This window comes from Dermochelys coriacea, chromosome 4 (assembly GCF_009764565.3).
Source record: "Dermochelys coriacea isolate rDerCor1 chromosome 4, rDerCor1.pri.v4, whole genome shotgun sequence".
NCBI lineage: Eukaryota > Metazoa > Chordata > Testudines > Dermochelyidae > Dermochelys > Dermochelys coriacea.
In genome coordinates this window covers 10,447,426-10,464,998 of record NC_050071.1, presented here as the reverse complement: position 1 = coordinate 10,464,998, position 17,573 = coordinate 10,447,426, and the positions used below count along the sequence as shown (strand labels likewise).

At 38.0% G+C, this 17,573-nt stretch overlaps 1 protein-coding gene across 3 annotated transcripts in view; it reads left to right on the top strand.

Annotated features, from left to right (window-relative positions):
• The window catches only part of PURG (purine rich element binding protein G), a 45,840-nt gene that overhangs the window by 1,179 nt on the left and 27,088 nt on the right, over positions 1-17,573 (top strand). For 2 of the 3 annotated variants that reach the window (XR_005292622.2, XR_006280720.1), the window contains exon 2: positions 691-1,770. Coding sequence is in view for 1 of the 3 variants with exons in the window: in XM_043513049.1 (XP_043368984.1) it covers positions 704-1,717 (1,014 nt within the window). In the remaining 2 variants the exon portion in view is untranslated. Of the gene's footprint in view, positions 1-690; positions 16,227-17,573 lie in introns of those variants that run through there. The other variant, XM_043513049.1, reaches the window with a different exon arrangement.

Sequence of the window (17,573 nt, the reverse complement as noted above, 5' to 3'; positions counted from 1 at the left end):
GGGGGGCTGCGGCGTGGGGGGGAGGGGGTCACGGGGAGTGGGGCTTCCGTGGGGGGCTGCGGCGTGGGGGGGAGGGGGTCACGGGGAGTGGGGCTTCCGTGGGGGGCTGCAGCTGAGGGAGGGAGGTAACTGGAGGGGCTGGTCTTCCATACCATGGCTTTTGGGTGGTTGGGATCATCGCTGGGAGAAATGGAGGTTTATCGGGGGCTGCATTGAGGGACAAACTAGAGGGCAGTAGTGTGGCAGGCTGGGCGGGATTACAGAGGACTGTGTGGCAGTAGAGTGGGGCTATGCCGGTGCCACCGAGTCTCCTGGGGAATCCCCCAGTCCTGGGAGCTGTAATAGAGGAGATTAGTGGCACTATGGGGGACAGTTATTGGGGGGAGCATGACAGAAATGGGGTTATGGGGATGATTATCAGGGAAGGGGGATTGTGGGGGAGGGTAGTAGTGATGGGGGCTGTGATGGGATGGTTATTGGAGAAGTTTGCGGGTGGTGCATAAAGTGGAAGGATAGAAGCCGCTACGGAGATTGGGATCTCTTCCCATGTTGCTGAGTGTCATGGCAGAAGACCAGGGTGCAAGCATCTTTGTGGGGAAAGTAACACTGAGCAGAGATATGTTGAGAAGCAGCACAGGTCCCTGACACAAATGTTATGGTCTGTGTCTGTTATATATTTGTTATTTCCAGCTGACTGGTAAAGATGGAGAGAGGGAGAGGAGGAGGAGGAAGAGGAAGGAGTGGGGGGGGCTCTGGCCTGCACAGAAGCATTTACTCCCAGTCTCAACAACAGTATCAGTATCCTGCCTCTTCTCAAGGGGGCTGCATGGAGATCCAGGAGCTAGCCTCCAAAAGGGTGGACATCCAGAAAAAGCGATTTTATCTGGATGTGAAGCAAAGTTCCCGAGGCCGCTTCCTGAAGATAGCCGAGGTCTGGATAGGAAGAGGCAGGCAGGAAAATATCAGGAAAAGCAAACTGACTCTCTCCTTGTCTGTGGCTGCTGAGCTGAAGGATTATCTGGGAGATTTCATAGAGCACTATGCCCATTTGGGCCTCAAAGGCAGCCATAGTTATAGACATGAACACAGTAATGGCAAAGAGCAAGATTTGAGAAGGCGGCAACAGCATCATCTGCCTTCACCTCCAGCATCTGTTGAATCAGAAGAGCATCCTCACAGTGTCCTGAAAACTGAGTATATAGAAAGAGACAACAGGAAGTACTATCTAGACCTGAAGGAGAATCAACGTGGGCGTTTCTTAAGAATTAGACAAACCATGATTAGAGGACCGGGTATGATAGGTTATTTTGGCCACAATTTGGGACAGGAACAGACTATTGTCCTTCCAGCCCAAGGAATGATTGAATTCAGGGATGCTTTGGTCCAGCTAATTGAAGAATATGGGGAGGGAGATATAGAAGAACGAAGAGGTGGGGGTGATGAGCCTCTCGAACTCCCAGAAGGGACTTCCTTCAGGGTGGACAACAAGCGGTTCTACTTTGATGTGGGATCTAACAGGTATGGCATTTTTTTGAAGGTAAGTGAGGTGAGACCACCTTACCGTAACACCATCACTGTCCCGTACAAAGCGTGGACAAGGTTTGGGGAAAACTTTATCAAGTACGAAGAAGAAATGAGGAGAATTTACAACAGCCATAAAGAGAAAAGAATGGATCTCACAGGTGACAGTGGTGAAGAGCAAGAGGGTCTGGAATAGAGCGCATTTGAACTGGTCATCAGGCAAAACAGAAAAACCTAAATTGGCTAGAGGTAATTTGAATATTTTGTAGTTTGAAGAAGTTGCCCCTCATTTTTTGTAAGTCCTTTTCTTGTTGTTAGTAATAACTCAAGTATATAATACTTCTGAAGTCTGGTTATGTTAAATGACACCCAACACATCTCTCTAATTCTTAGGGGAAAACTAGCCTCCCAAATCTAAATGAATCGGCTGTTCCAAGTGTTGAAGACTATGAAAGTATGTGTATCAGCACAAAAATCTGACATTCTGACTTTTAAATAGTCTAGGTAAGGCTTGTGTTGCACTCAAACATGATACAAAAAAGCCAGACGTACCTTATGATGAAAAGTATTGGTTTCTGCTTATGACAGGTTTTCCAGAATTGAATATTGTCCATGCTGAGTTAAAATCTGAAAAGCGTAACTACAGGTCATTTACCACAAAAATTGATTTTGTATGCATTTTATCTACTTGTATGAGGAAAGGTATAAATTTTAAATCAGTGTTCACTAGTTACTGAATTTTAAACAATGTTCTTTATGGGTAAAATCTCGATAGCAGGTCAAGCCTTTATAAAGGATTGTCAAAGAGTGGAATATTAATTTATTATCTTAATAATTCTGTGGTAACCAAATAATTTGAGTGCCACAGAAAAGCAAAGCTGTGTTTGAATTGTGATGGGTTATCCCAAATTAATGAAAATAATCCATTCTTCTTCTACATATTACATCATGTAAGGTTGAGGATTTTTTAATGTGTTCTCAAAATTTCAAAAACTATTTTTATATTGTTGGTGGTTTAGGGGGCTCTAGCAAGGAGCTGGGAAGTGGGCATTTTGATGGCTGAATGATTGTTGCAAGTGGGTTTCCAGGGTTTTCTTCCAATTGTATGAGTAACATACCTGGTATGATGTTAAAAGTATGAGGATAACTTCTGGTTTTGTCCTTCTACTTTGAGGGAAAACCTTTGAGAGATTTTGGTGCACCACTTAATTGGTGTAAAAATGCTTCTCTAATTTCATACTTATTGATAGTGCATTTACAATGCTATGGCTAAAGCTCTGTCAGCATTTCCAGTAAAAATTATTATTTTTATAAATTTTAGTATTCCAAGATAATATCTGTGCCCCCACCTCCATCACTCCTTCCCCACCATGTTAAAACTGGGGCCATAATCCTGCAATTTGATTCATGTGGGCAGACTGTTAGGCCTGCATGAAGTCCCCTTGAAGACTATGGAGCTACAACTTCCCCCAGATTCCTGCCTTGAAATCCAAATACTCTGCCTGGAGGGGAAATGTGTAGCATTATCTGTTCAGGAGGATTGAGTTAGAAAGGGGACATAGAATATTCCAAATGCTTTTGGATCTCAAAGCAAAAAACGATTTATTTTTATGAAGAAATTTGTCAGCATTTATGGGCCAGTTCATCTCTTACTGAAATCAATGAGAGTTGGATTGGGCTATGAATCCCTTGCTTAGAGACTCCATTTTGCCTACCTTTTTATGTGTTTTTTTTTTTAAGTGCTACTGTATACATACAGAAATTTATCACCACCCAAATCATGTTTTTTAATCAAGTAGTTGAGTGTGCATGAGGGCCAGCTATCTTTTAATCCAAACAGTAAATTTTAATCTGTTTAAACATACTTATCTGCAACCAAAATTGTCCCCAGTCTTAATTTTAATCTGCCTGCACGCTTAAAGGCCACACTAAATTCAAACACCTTATCATGTCTCTGATCTGATACCCCATTAGTAATATCAAGAAGGACTGTATGTGGGGATTAAGTGAATAATCTGGCCTTTAGTTTGGGTGCTAAAAATGATGAAATTACAAAAAAGCTTGCACCAAAGTCACTAAAGAACTATTAGGAACATGTTACACCTGTGACAGAAAAGAACAGATGTAAAGAAGTTAATTTCACTGTTTTAGGTGATTCCCTTAGAGTTAACAACCAGTTCGCCTAGTGTCAAAAAATACCATAAACTAATCACTAATGTATTGATTGCTGTTTCAGATATTTTCTAATCCAAAGCAAAATTTTCTGTTGTTGGGTTCATAGCAGAATATTCGTGAGTGAATCATTAATCCCTAAATTACCATCTCACTGATTGCTGCTGTCCATCACAGTGCCTAAAGTAATGATGAACTTGTCAAAGCTTCCAGCAATCTGGAGCTATGAATGTAAGAACTTTTTATGCTCACATCTCCCCTTGCGCCCCATCTTCACATGCATATTTCCCTCTACACTCAGCATCTTCCAGTCTAAAATAATGTTTGCACCACTCGATATTAAAAGCTCATTTGTTGGAATTATTCCTACGTAATATGTGCAATGCAGATAATCTTGCATTCCATGTGTTCCTTCGCTCTTAATGGAAAAAAATATTTTAATTGTGCAAGTAATTAGTAATTTCCTTCACAGGTTTAAAAAACAAACAGGTGCAAAGTGGCATTGTTATTGCTATCAAGTTGCCATTTTGGAGAATTAGAGCCAGACTATGTCTTAGCTATTGAAAGTGCTCCGGTGAAGATGTAGACCGGTATTAGTTTGCATCACTGCTTCTTAATTAGATTTCCTGTATTTATTAATTGGCCCTTCAGAAATGCATTGATGTATTGTAACTATTACCCCAGGAAGTCAGTATCTGCTGGCTGTTGAACAAGCTCAATTCTCAGCTCTGATACACAGGTAAGTGTTACCTTGTATTTTGTAAAATCAGCTAATGCACTTACTCTCACATGGTGATACGCACCTGAGTATCCGGGACTACACTTGAGCCAGCCATCTATAATAAAAGCACTGACTACTGGTTTTCCATAGAAATGTAAAGCACTGATGTTTGCAAATATTATGATCCAAGCATAACATTAACAAACACAAAATGTAGCAATGCAAACTTAAAATGGTTACATTTGGAAACGGGTTCCTCATTATTTTTGGCAATGTGTTCCCAGCTTTTGAGAGCAGCAGTATTATGCTGCTTATATGCAGAAAGGCCCATTAGAACACAAAGGAATATTGAATTCCCAGTGCATTCTAAATAGATTGTCATTCTTTAAGCCCTAAAACTGCCTGACCCTTAAACTTGACAAAAACACAAGCTTGTTTGCACTAAAGAGCATGGCCAAAAACAATTCTAAGAGGACAGGGTGAAAAGCATAAGTCTGAATCTCTTGAATTAATAGGTTCTCATGAGAGAATTTTACATTAAAACCCTCACCTCTGTTTTAAAGCTGTGGTCCAGGCAGAAAGTCTGTCAGTTCTATAATTAAATAATAATGCACTTTATATTTTGTAAATAATAGAAGCACATTTCTGCTATTAGTTTTGTAGGATGTGCTTCAGTAATAGATAGCCTAAATCTGTAAGGGGTGGTCTCCTGCATGCACGTCTGTCTGAGCTCTGTTGAAATCACTTGATCCAGTTACATTGGTATAGTAGAGAAGGCAGGCACTATTAAAAATCCTTTCAAAACCACAAGTCTGATTTTCCTCTCTCCCCACCCCCCGAGGTAGCACCCACAAATCCCATTAATTTTATTTGGAGTTGTGGGTGCTCAGCATCTCAGAAAAATCAGCCTCCAAACATTTTGTAATGAACGTATAGATATGTTTTGTACTCGTAATCTTTATAGAGCTGGGTTCAGTAACTCCATCTCACTTAGCTTTCTGTGACACTTTGCTGTCATAGAAGCCCTCATAATCCCAGAAATGTTGATTTGGAGTAGTGAGGGAGATTGGGTGGGTTTCTGTGGTATTGAAACTAGCCAATTTGTATTGAATCCAGCCATAGCATATAAACTTTCTTTCTTGTTAAAGTACAAATTTTATAGTATGTTGTTGGTTGTAATAGTGCTATGAGAGAGTTGGAAAGTTACCTGCACTAGAATGGTAAGGTTCACCACCATGCCACTGTGTAGGACATCTCACCAACTGTGACCAAGTAGACTGCTATGTTCTCTGAATTTCATGAAATTTGACAAAAAAAATTCTTGATTAGGGACTTTCAGAAGTAGCAACATTTACTCCTGCATCTAAGAGAGTGGGGAATCTATTTTAATGCAACAAAACTTTAAAATTGCATCTCAAATGCAAATACATGTTTAATACAAATATCAGTGATATGTGTGTACTTTATCCAGAAAGAAACTTTGCTTCAATGTATTAGCAATCTACTCTTTATCATAAGTGCTTCATATGTGTATTTAATATGTATAAATCCAATGTGTATATTGTAAATCCACAGTAGCTCAAAGTGAAATAATATATTTATCTGAAGTGCACAGTTTAAAGATGGGACTTACAAATCAGTTTCTGCCTGGAACACAGTTTGGTTAAATGTGTTATTTCACTGAGAGCTGTTACATATATTATTTATTGCATCCCTTTTAAGATTTCTGCATTTAAATGTTTTGATGTGTTATTTATTTAGAGTTTGGTGGAGAAGGGATGGTATATGGCTCTCAGTAGAGCTGAAGGAAAAATAGGAGGAAAAAAAAAACTTATTTCAAGGTGTCTCATGTGAAATAAGTAGTCTTAGGCTTTACTGGCAGCTTTGTATGCAGGTTTACTGTTAGCTGCCATAGTATTTCAAATCTGTCTTTAAATCCCCAAATGCTCCAAATCTTTAGGTAGGATAAATGTAAAATCCCAAATACACTGCTAGAAGAGTTTAAAACTGGTTTGTTTGTGTAAAGCTCAAACAAAATTACCAAAAACTATTTTAATATACTTTTTCTGCTAAATGTATTTTAGTCAAATGGCTGCATCCTTTTTCTTCAGTGGCCTATTAAAATTATTTAAACTCTATGGGGAGGAGAATTAGGAGAACTGTTGCTTGCTTGACCGACAACCCTTTTAACCAAAATTGTAGTAATTTTGTGCAGTGGAAATGCATTTATTTTGTTGTTTGGTTTTACTGTACAGGGTTTTCACATTATGGAAAAAGAGTTAGTAAGCAGGCTATAGTCCCATTGCAACCGTACATATATATGTTTACTGTAAATACAATATATACGAAATCTACAAAATAAGTCCTAAAAAAACTATACATCTTGCATTTTATTTTCTATGCTATTTCCTCTAAGGTGAAAATATCTTAATCCTTCTGTGTCATGGCTTTTAAAAATCACTTTGTCTTTCCTATATGATTTTTAATAATTCAGATTTGGAACATTTTCTTTAGTTATATGAATGAAAAAGTACACTACATTTAAAATGCCAGCCACAAACAACTTGAGGTATTTTCTTATACGTACATGCTGTCAACAGAAATCCTAGAATGAATTACAGCAAAGTACTTATGGATCAAGTATATGTGTGCATGTATTTGTAATAGTGTACATGTCAAATACATGGATAGGCATATTCACAATTTTAAATACAAATGAAGTCCTAGTCCTGCAACTTTTGCTGAAGCTGATGTAATCCCAATGCAAGTAGTCACATGACTAAAGATTGCAGAATAGGGCCCATAACATAATTATTTTTGATGGTAGCGCTTTTGCTTTTAAGTTTTGTCCCATATCCTGATTCCATTGAGGCAGATAGGAATTTTTCTAGTGACTTCAGTGGGAACAGGATTGGACCAATTTCTGAATACCGTCCTTATGTGCAGTTGGGTACTACAATGTCAAAAAGTTATATTTGAATTTGGAGACCGTAATCTGCGGTTATAGTTGTACTGCATACTCTCAATTCATTAATGGATATAGCTATTTTACATTATTGATACTATCCAAGGTAGTCTCTTGTGTTGACCCATTGTCCTTTTGCTTTCATCTGGAGTCATTAAAATTTTATTGTATTGCTACAAAAAATGAAAAGTAAGCAAGTATGATTATCGGACAGTATCATAAGATTTACTCATTAGATTTTTTTTGTTTGCTTATAGAACCAAAACCTACATCTGACTACTATTTTTATAAAGGTTATTGATTTCTCTTTACATGGCAAATGCTTGCAGTTCATTATTATGTTAGTAGTCTATTAGCACTATTAAATCCTAGTTTCTGCTGACTTTGTTTATAATATAAAATCTTGCATAATGATGGCAGAATTTGTGGAGTCACAGAATAAAAGCATCCATGTTGGAGACAGGGCATTCCTGGAATCGGGTATTTTGAAATATTAAAAACAGGCTTTTAGCCCAGCTGTTTTTAAAAAAACACACACACACACACACACACAAATCTGTGGAAGCTCTAAATGTTGGTGACAGCCCATTAAATGTCATGGGATTAATAACTCTCACTATAACAAAGTGCTTTTCATGAAAATCTTACCACACCTGAGATCTGTGTACCACCTGTATTTATACATATACAGGAAAGTAGTATTTTCAAAATATCAAGACCTAGCAAACTTTTATCACTGGATAAAATGGGTTGCCAAGTTTGGTTGGACGTATTCCTGGAGGTTTCATCACATGATATAATGAGACCCCCAGGACAATCCTGGAGGGTTGACAACCCTGCTGGAGTTCCAGTGTTTGTTATCCTGAAGTTCCATCTGTTGGCGTAACTTGAACACTTAACAAGTAAAATTTTTGGTAAACTACAAAAATTGTTAAATTAAACATAATGTAGCTGAAAGGGTATGTTTCTGATAGAGTTCTACTTAATGAAATGGTGCAGCTTCTGGAATAGAATGAAATAGCCAGCTGAATGAATAACGAAGGAGACATCTTGGCCCTAATGAAGTCAACGGGAGTTTTTGCCACTGATATCAGTGGGGCCAGGATTTTACCCAGAATCAACAATTTGCGGTTCAAATACCATCTAGTTAATGGGCATAACAAAGGTCATCAGTGCCCAGCTGAGGCAAACGTTTAGCCATGGAGTCAAGTAACATCGAAAGCATTTTCTTATCTTGTGCTATGCATCATGTTTAGGGTATCATAGTTTCTTTATGTAAGAGGATGTGCCTGACTGAGTTCATAAGAGGTTCTAAATTAAATTAGTGTTTTAAAAAATGCTAAAAAAAGCCTCAGCATCAATAACAGCTGGTTTTCTAAGAATGTCAAAGCATCAGTTTGAAGCATTGAGAACACTTTGATGTAAACACAGCATTTCAGTGATTAATACAATTAAATAGTTATACCAAGCACTGTTTAATAATTTTAAATATATGGTCAAAGCCTGGCATGTTTTTTAATTTGTTAGAATCAAGACTTTTTTTTACAGTAAGTTTATTTCTTACCTTTTCAGCCCTCCCTTGTCTGTTCTATGACACACATTCTTATTCCTTTTTCCTGTTTGACAGGCTTCTTTCTGATGGAAACTGGGAGTTTTATCTAGATGCCTAGAAAGATGCCCCTTTAAACTTTTGCAAATACATCGGTTTTAAAAATGTATCAAACCTCTCCTACATTACCTGTATTTAATATTAAACTCAGAAAATCATGCAGCTCATGCATTTGGGTTGTTAATTTAAGTACTGCCAATTAAATTGGCTTCTTAATCACTGGGTGAAATTCACCCAGTGGGTAGAGGAATGTTTCATGGCGTAAGTATGTGAATTTCAACCTGTGCGCCATATGGATCACAAACAAGATAACTTTAAAATGGATAGATTTGTCCAAGAGAGGAAGAGAAGTGTATATCAGTTACTCTGAGACTTCTGACTTTGAAGCTTTCCACCCCCCATATAATATTTATAAAGTACACAAACACACCAGAGCGTGGTGGGGGAAGAGTGTGTGTGAGATTGGGAGGGCAGGATGTTAATAATATGTCAATATTCAATAGTATGCTAAAAAGTCTAGCAAGTAGATTTTTTTTAATTAAATTAGATATGTTCGTACATATTGCAAATAACAAGCTTTGCTTTAATATGAAAACATTTAATTAATGCAAAAAATGTCCCCCCATTCTGAGTGTAAATACAACAGGATCTCTATAACTGATTGATTAAAATATCAAGCAATATATGCACTCAGTATTTGGGGTCAACCTTAAACCTATACAAACACTTCTCAAGTTACATTCTTAATACATTCTGTTGGAGAGGAGCAGAGGGAGACAGGAACAGAAGCGGCCTGCAGGGGAATGGGAGGGATAGGAGAAGGATCAGTGACCACTAGATCACACTCTCTCTCAAACTTGGAATTCGAACCCAGCATTCCTGAGTGTTAGCATTCTTCTATCATTAAACAGTTATGTAACCCATTGCAAAGTGTGTGTCTCATTCCCCTCTAATGCTGTAGTCCACATAGAGGATAACAGCCTACTACTGTTGTCAGTTACTCCATTAGCCCAAGTGGTGAACGTCTGTGTGATGGATTTAAAAGTCCCAGCCCTGCTACTGATGCAAGCTGGAGGGGTCAATAAGGTTCCAAAAGATGGAATTTGTTGTTTATTTTTTTAAAAAAAAATTAGGCAATTCCATTTTTAAAAAGATCTACGTTACAAGAATGTTAAGAGTGAAAAGTCAAGTACTCAAAAGTTAAGAAATGCCAGAATTAAGGTGGCATGTGTTAGTTGGTACTCTTGTGTGTTTACATTTTGAAACAGTCTTTAATTACATGATCATATACATTTGTTTCAATAGGACCCCTGCTTCATTCAGTGCACAAGATGGACGGTGAACAGGGAATGAATCAGGGTTTTGCAGTGAAGGAGAATATTGTCTGTAGGACCCATGCCTCATTTGTTGCAGAAGTTGGAAGATGTGTAGTGAGTGAGGCAGAGGATTTCAGAAAGAAAAAGGATGGTCCTATGGTTAAGGCAGCTGAATGCTGCCCTGGAGAATTGGTGTCTATCCCTGCCTCTGCCAGAGAGTTTCTGTGCGATTCTGTGTAAGTCACTTATGCTAAACTTTTCACAGGTAGTCCTTAACTGTGTTCACCATTCTCAGGGTGCCCACTGAGAGACACCTGGGGCCTGATTTGTGGAAGTACTGAGCACAGTTGCAGCTGAGGTCAATGGGACTTGTATTCTGAACATATAAAGTACTATAAAATTTACATCTTCTGATACATTAATAAGCATCTCAAGTTGGATTTTAAAAATTAATAAACACCTGACAATTTTGGCGTTATTCTGTCTGTGTCTCAGTTATCCTTTCGTAAAATGGGAAAAAATATCTTCCTACCTCACCAAGGTGTTGTGAAGATAAATTCATTAATGTTTACAGAGCACTCAGATACTACTGTGATGAGTGCCAGGGAAAATTCCAAGAGGAATTTATTAATTCTGTATTCATTGCAGGGTTAGAATGTATGCAATAAATTAGGTGTGGAGTCATACATGGAATGATAAGTATAAAAACAATAGCTACCTCATTTCCAGAGCATGCTGTGAACTGAATGAGGAAGAGCTTCTTTGGGGGGAAAATAGTCTGAGATTATGAATTAAAGACTGCATTCTACTGACTGTGCACAAGAGGACTGAATTAAGGTTGCTCAGGCTACCTTAGTTCTAGTATTTCCTAGATTTTGAGCACTTGACTGTTCAACATTAATGTTCTTTTAACTGCCAATTTTTTTCTGAGCAATACAAACCACAGCCAGCAAATGGTGCTTTTTAACAGTGTAGATCTCTTAACATAACTTAATAGGACAAAGAAAAGGCACTTCTCTAGCCTAAGAGTGTTCCCTGGCTGAATTTCAAAGACCTGCTGCAAACAATGGAGGTGTGAGAACCTCTCAAAAAAGGTTACGAGAATCTCTTATTATGGAAGGTATTAGGCAAGCTAATTATATGGGTCCATCTTCTTTTATTATAATGCACAAAAAAGGCTGTAGTTTTCCTAACTGTTTTTCCTTCCTATGCTTTTTAGATATGAAGTATTGAATTTACCATGCTGTCTTACGGGTGTCTAAATGTTTTCACTTAACCCCATTTTTAACTATTTGAAGCTCATACAGATTGTGCCAGCATTTGTGAGCTCAAGCTACATTGCCATATTATCTGTATGCTCTCCTCCTCAAATAGTGAAAGTCTTGTGTGAACCAGGAGTATTTCATGTGATGAAAAAATTGATTCCTGTAAATCAGCCTTTCCAAATCCCACTAATGAAGGACATGGCAATGATCTGACTGCAGAAATAATTAGGTTGGATAAACTGTATTTTCAAGACATCACAGAATTTCTCCAGCATATAAAAGAAGGGAGAGGGTAAAATGTTCGTGTCAATGCAATTTCTAGGGAGAATGTAAAGATTTGTATGAGGATTTTTTTTTTTTAAATATTGACCTCCTCATGTATGCCAAAACCTTCTGGATTATTTAGACCGAGGAGTAAACTATATATTAATTTAGTAATCTAAAGGGCAGAAAAGGTTCATACTTGGGCAAGATGGTGGCTGCAACTCTTGAGTTTTCATGCAGGTTTGGAAGAAGCTAATACTTCTGTTGAAAAGATTAGCCTGTTGTTTTCTTGTCTCAGCTGGTTTTTGTTTTTTTTTTGTTTTTTTTTTTGACAGACTTGCTTGCTGGCTAGAAGCAGGTTGCTTGTAGCTGTTAAATCTTAGAGGTCACAAGACGTTGAATTATCACCCTTTTGTGGCCTGGCCTGGGGATGGAGAAATCACAGGCTTTCTTGTCAGAAGTGGTGGCATCACATTGCCTGTAATCTAGAAGCAACAATTGCACATTTTCCCCCTCATTTTTGAAGATGATGGCCTGGCTTCTCCCCATATACCTACTCTTCAGAAATTCATTGGCAACTTGTAATGGGGCACTTCCCCTCTCGTGTTACTTGCATCATCCATTGGTTTTTGGTTAGATCAATTTTATGAAGTGAAGAATCTCCCCATTTCAGTTAACTGATGGCCTGAAAATTCTGCAAGATCAGTAGAGCTGCCAATGTATGGCCAATCAATCACTCGGCAGAGCCACAAACTCCTCCCTTGAATCTGCACCATTAAGGTCATGGGAAGCTTTGCCATTGATTTCAGTGGGTATAAGAGCCAAGCCCATTCTGAGATACAGACAGACTGAGTCCATTCACATCAGCTGTTCTTAGTCATGAGATCCACCAAGATCCTTTTTTAGTACTATCTTGCAAAAATGTATTTAAAATTTTTCAAAAATAACAAAGAAAAATGCAAAGTTAGTATAAAAGTTAAAACTGAAGCATTCACTTCTGAGACCCCCAGCTTGCATTCACCCAGAAACAAACTTTCAAACTTCTCTAGTCTCACAGCTGCTGGTCTTAAGAGAAAAAAGTTCCCAAGCAGACAACATTAACTAATTCAACTTTTTCATGTTCTGCTATAATAATCTATAGAAACAGTATAAAAATAAACATAAAAATAAAGCATAAAAATAGTCATCTAAATAAAGCTTAATAAAACTTAATAAAAGCCTTGCTTTAAGACAAAGGGAAAATGCTGGGGTCTTGGACCCTAAATATTCACAATTTTAGGTTCAATTTTTATGTAAGTATATTAGGTCTGCACACTGTGTGGTCATGGTCTATCTTACTATAGTTTCATTTTGCAGCATGTTTCGTGTGTAACCCAGAATAGCCAGCAGTTGATTGAAAAACGTGGTTGTGTGGGGGTGGTTATGCCAAGCAGACCCACTCTTTGTAAATACTTTTGGGGAAACACTGCCTTTAATGACCTCTTTGGAGATAGTCTTTTGTGTGCAGAGCTTCATACAATTTCATCTCAAATAACTTACATCTAACAATTTTCTCTGCCTGTTGTAGTTTGACTTGTGCATTTTTGTTGTTGTTGTTGTTCCCTCGAGCATACTCATCTGTCTTTGAGTTGCTTGCAGTTAAGAATGTGATATCTTGATTGTCAGGAGCCTTAAAAGGGCATCTAACATTAAACCAACGTTTTTGATAGGGGGAAAAAACTGTTTACTGATCTGTCAGAAAAGAATGATTTTTCTTTAAGAATATTGTTGTAACTAATTCAACATTTTCAAAGTGACCATACTACAGGCCGATCTGATTGAAAATTGGAAGCAATACACATTGAACTCATTGGATGAAATCCTGACTCTCACATAAGTTGATGGAGTTTTGACATAGACTTCAGTGTGGCCAGGATTTCACCCATTAGCTTTCCAACTTTACAGTTGAGCCTCTGCTTCTTCCAAAAGACTGCTTTAGGCAACTCTTGCTGGGTCTCAAGTGACACACTGTGTTATGCTGCTTGTTCAAAGAGTGTTTGAAGTGCCCATCCAATGAGGTGATGACATTTTTTTTATTTGAACCATGGGGGTGATTTTTTGTGTTTTTTGTTTTGTTTTTATTGGTGCTGGCTGTAATTCAACCTCCCAGAAAATCTAACTGTGTTGAAAAGTTGATTGGATTCTCCCCAGTCAAATTTTCATCCAGTGTGTGTAAAGCAAGGTAATGTGATAATGTAATGTAAGAAGGAAAATTTTATCTAATTTCACTATTTGATACTGCCCTCATCACCATAATATTTGAGTGCCTTTCAGACATGCATTTAGGCATGTGACTGCATCTGTCACATGAGGATTGTTCATAGAATATCAGGGTTGGAAGGGACCATGGGAAATCATCTAGTCCAACCCCCTGCTCAAAGCAGGACCAACCCCAACTTTCTCTTATCCTGTCCCCAACTGTATGTGCAATATAATGTTTTGTATTTTTAATGTACACACAGTAACCTGGATATTTCTATCAGAGAAGGTAGGATGAAGAAGTACACCTTACACTAGTAGTGGAGGTGGTGAAGTTTATGATACCTGCTGGGGAATTTTATTCCACAGCCTTGGAATGGCCCCAAGAAAGCTCTTGAGATGAGCTTCATTCACCCAGACAGCTCCATTGTGTCTGAGGAGTGGAATGTCCTTCTGAAACTTTCACCAGTTCAAACATTACATAGAAGATGTCTCAATTACACTGAAAAGGTTTGCACACCACTATTAGCTTCAGCAGTCAGCCTCTGCTATAAGGTGACATCTGATTGTACAGCTCTTCTCTACTCTGTCTGCAGCAGCACTTGGATTCCTTAGCTTGCCAATCATGTTCAATGAGCTGTTCTCATTTATCTTCTAATCTCCTAATGCATTACTTGTTAAAAATGGGCTTCTCTTCAAGTTCCAGTGGACTATTCACCTGTTTGCAGATTAGACACATCAGTTTATTCGTTTTGTACAAAAAGTCACAGATTTTCCATTTTGGAATTTAGTCAGATGAAGTGGGATTCACCTACTAAAAATTAAGGCATACAAAGGAACCTTGTTTCAATGTATACTTGTTAACAAAATAGACCTGTTTAAAATAATTTGTTTTCAGTGCATCAAAAAAAAGCTACAATAATATAACAAAATATTTTTAAATGAGGCCCTGACTACCCCCCCCCAAAAAGGGTGAATTTGTTTTTAAAGGAAATTCATTGCATTAAAGTAAAATGACTGAGTAATTGTGAGTGTAGCAAACTAAGACATTTAACTAAATTCTCTTCAAATACGTGCCCATAAAAATGTTAACTTGGTGCAACAATTTTATCCATTTAAAAAGTTTTCTCTTGTTTTGAATCATGTAGTTAGTACACGGACCATAATTATATAAAAATGTTTTGACTGGCTAAACGAAAATTCCTGAACTATTCCAACATGGAAAAGGAAACATTAAATTTTAGAAACACTTAATAAAATACAAAAAAATTCCTTTGAAGGAGATAAAGGAGAAACAAGAAAGAAAAGAAAAAAAATAGCTTTTCAAAGGCACCAATCTTCTTTGTTCCAATCACCATGCTGATGGAAGTAGCTCATTTCTATAGCTGCTAACAGTTTGATTTTTTTATATATATATAAAAATAAAGAAACGCATATTTCATTTGAGTGGTTCAATGTTCCAGTTAGGAATTAGACTTTCTGTAAATGCATAAACCTGACTTAGAAATAAACACTTTAAAGAGAATTTACTGTTCCTTGAAAATCAGTCCTTTGTAGTTGTCATAATACCAGTCTTCCTTTCTTGGGTAGGACCAGAGTGCATTTTTGTTAGGACTAAAAAAAGTTATTTATGAGTGAACAAAGCATTAGTGCTCTTTGTATGCCTAATGAATTTTCCAAAGTCCTGGTTGAGGTTAGAACTTCAGTTTCACTTGCTCCATTTGCTGGTCTTTGCAATGCCTAAGACAGTGTTCTAAGACTTGTACCTCCAAAGTCCGCTATTCTTGAGTCTTGCTAGGAAAAATTGTCTGTTTGCAGATTCACTTCTCACAAATAACTTGGCAATATTTTGACCTGTTGTCTTCCAGTGAAAGGAGCTGGCTTTTGGAATGTTTGTTCTTCAGAGGAACACCTGTGTTTCTCCCTTAAAAGTGTGCATCTCAAGGTGTTGATTTGTGACTGTCACTGGCTGTTGGGACACCTTTCTGTTGTGTTTGTCTCAGTGATTTCAGTACTGTAGTGCTGCCTTTTGGGTAGGTTACCTGATGAGTTTATACATTTTGTCTGTTCACTTGATTCAGCACTTGTAGAGAAATTGCTAGTGGAGTGTAAATATAGTCTAGGACTGACATTAATTTATGGTCTTCATTCTTAATAAAAATTCCCAGTAGCTTTTAAATCATTTACCATAAATTCAATTGATTCCTTAAATTTTAAATATTCAGATGACATTCTTGTAAAGCCAGTTTGTGGTATCGAGGCTTCCAAATATTGGATAAATGGCATCTCACTTTTTGTTCAGAGCTCACGTAAAATGTATTTCCAATTACAACTTTTATTCCTTTATTTTAGTTTCTTTGGAGTATTTCTCAAGGAGGAGGAGGAGTAAGGAGGCAGTAAAGATTTTAGGGAGGGAAAGCAATGAGGTCCAAGGGTGGTATTCCAGCACGAAGCCTAACCTTAGCTCCTAGCTGCTGGGAACAGGAAGAGTGCTGAGATTCCTAGCATGCAATCCCTGTACTCTTCTTTTGGGCTGTTTCTTTCATATCCACCTCCAGCTCAGAGGTGTCTGATAAACTTGAAGCTCCTGTCCCACTCTCCTTTACATGTTGGACAAGAGTCTCTCTAACCTCCCCCAAGAACCTTCTGACAAAGGCAGTTCATGCTTGCTGGGCTTCTGTCACTCCCCAACCATTTTAGGATGCTGAAGTCGATGGCTTCATTCCTCTGCCCTTACCTTGGCCCCCCAGCTGCTGCAAAGAGGGATTCTCCGCTTTTCTCCCCCAGCCTTCTGAGTGTTTCCTGTCATTCCATGCGTACCTTTAGTGCCTGCTTTTGTTGTTTCCCACACATGATTCCTGTGAAACTGTTCAATGTCTTGTTATGTTCATACTGCTACTGGTTGAGACAGCGGTGGGCAGCAGCTTCCATAACTCAGAAACATGGTGCTGCATCACTTCACGTCTTGGAGTTCTTCTTAACCAAGGGGCTAAACTTTTTTTTTAATTAAAGTTTAGATTTTGCAGCCTGCCCTCCATTGAGTGGGGAAAGCTATCTAGTTGACAGATGCAAATAAGCAGGTGGATTTTCAAGTCCTAACTACAATGTAGAAGAAGGAAATAAAGGATTTTTACTTGATTACTTCAGTAATAATCCATAATGATGACTACAGTTACTATGGCTTAAGTAAAATTCACTCTGCAGTCAACAGACACAGTTATGTTTAAGATGTATTGGTGGCAACTGCATATTTTCTCCCAAATCCTTAAATTCTCTGGAGATAGTTGATAGGGATGATCTGAACAGATATCCTCAGAACTGAATAGGTTCTGTTCAGTGGAATTCCAGTAAAAGCCCTTCTGATAGGAACAAGGTTTGTCAAATGATAGCATTCTGCTTCTGCCATTCTATACGAGTTGCCAAAATGCAGAATGCGTGGCTCTATAAAAGATGCCAGCTCTGCATAGCCTCAGAGATTGAAGTTCCTCTGCACTTTTGTCCC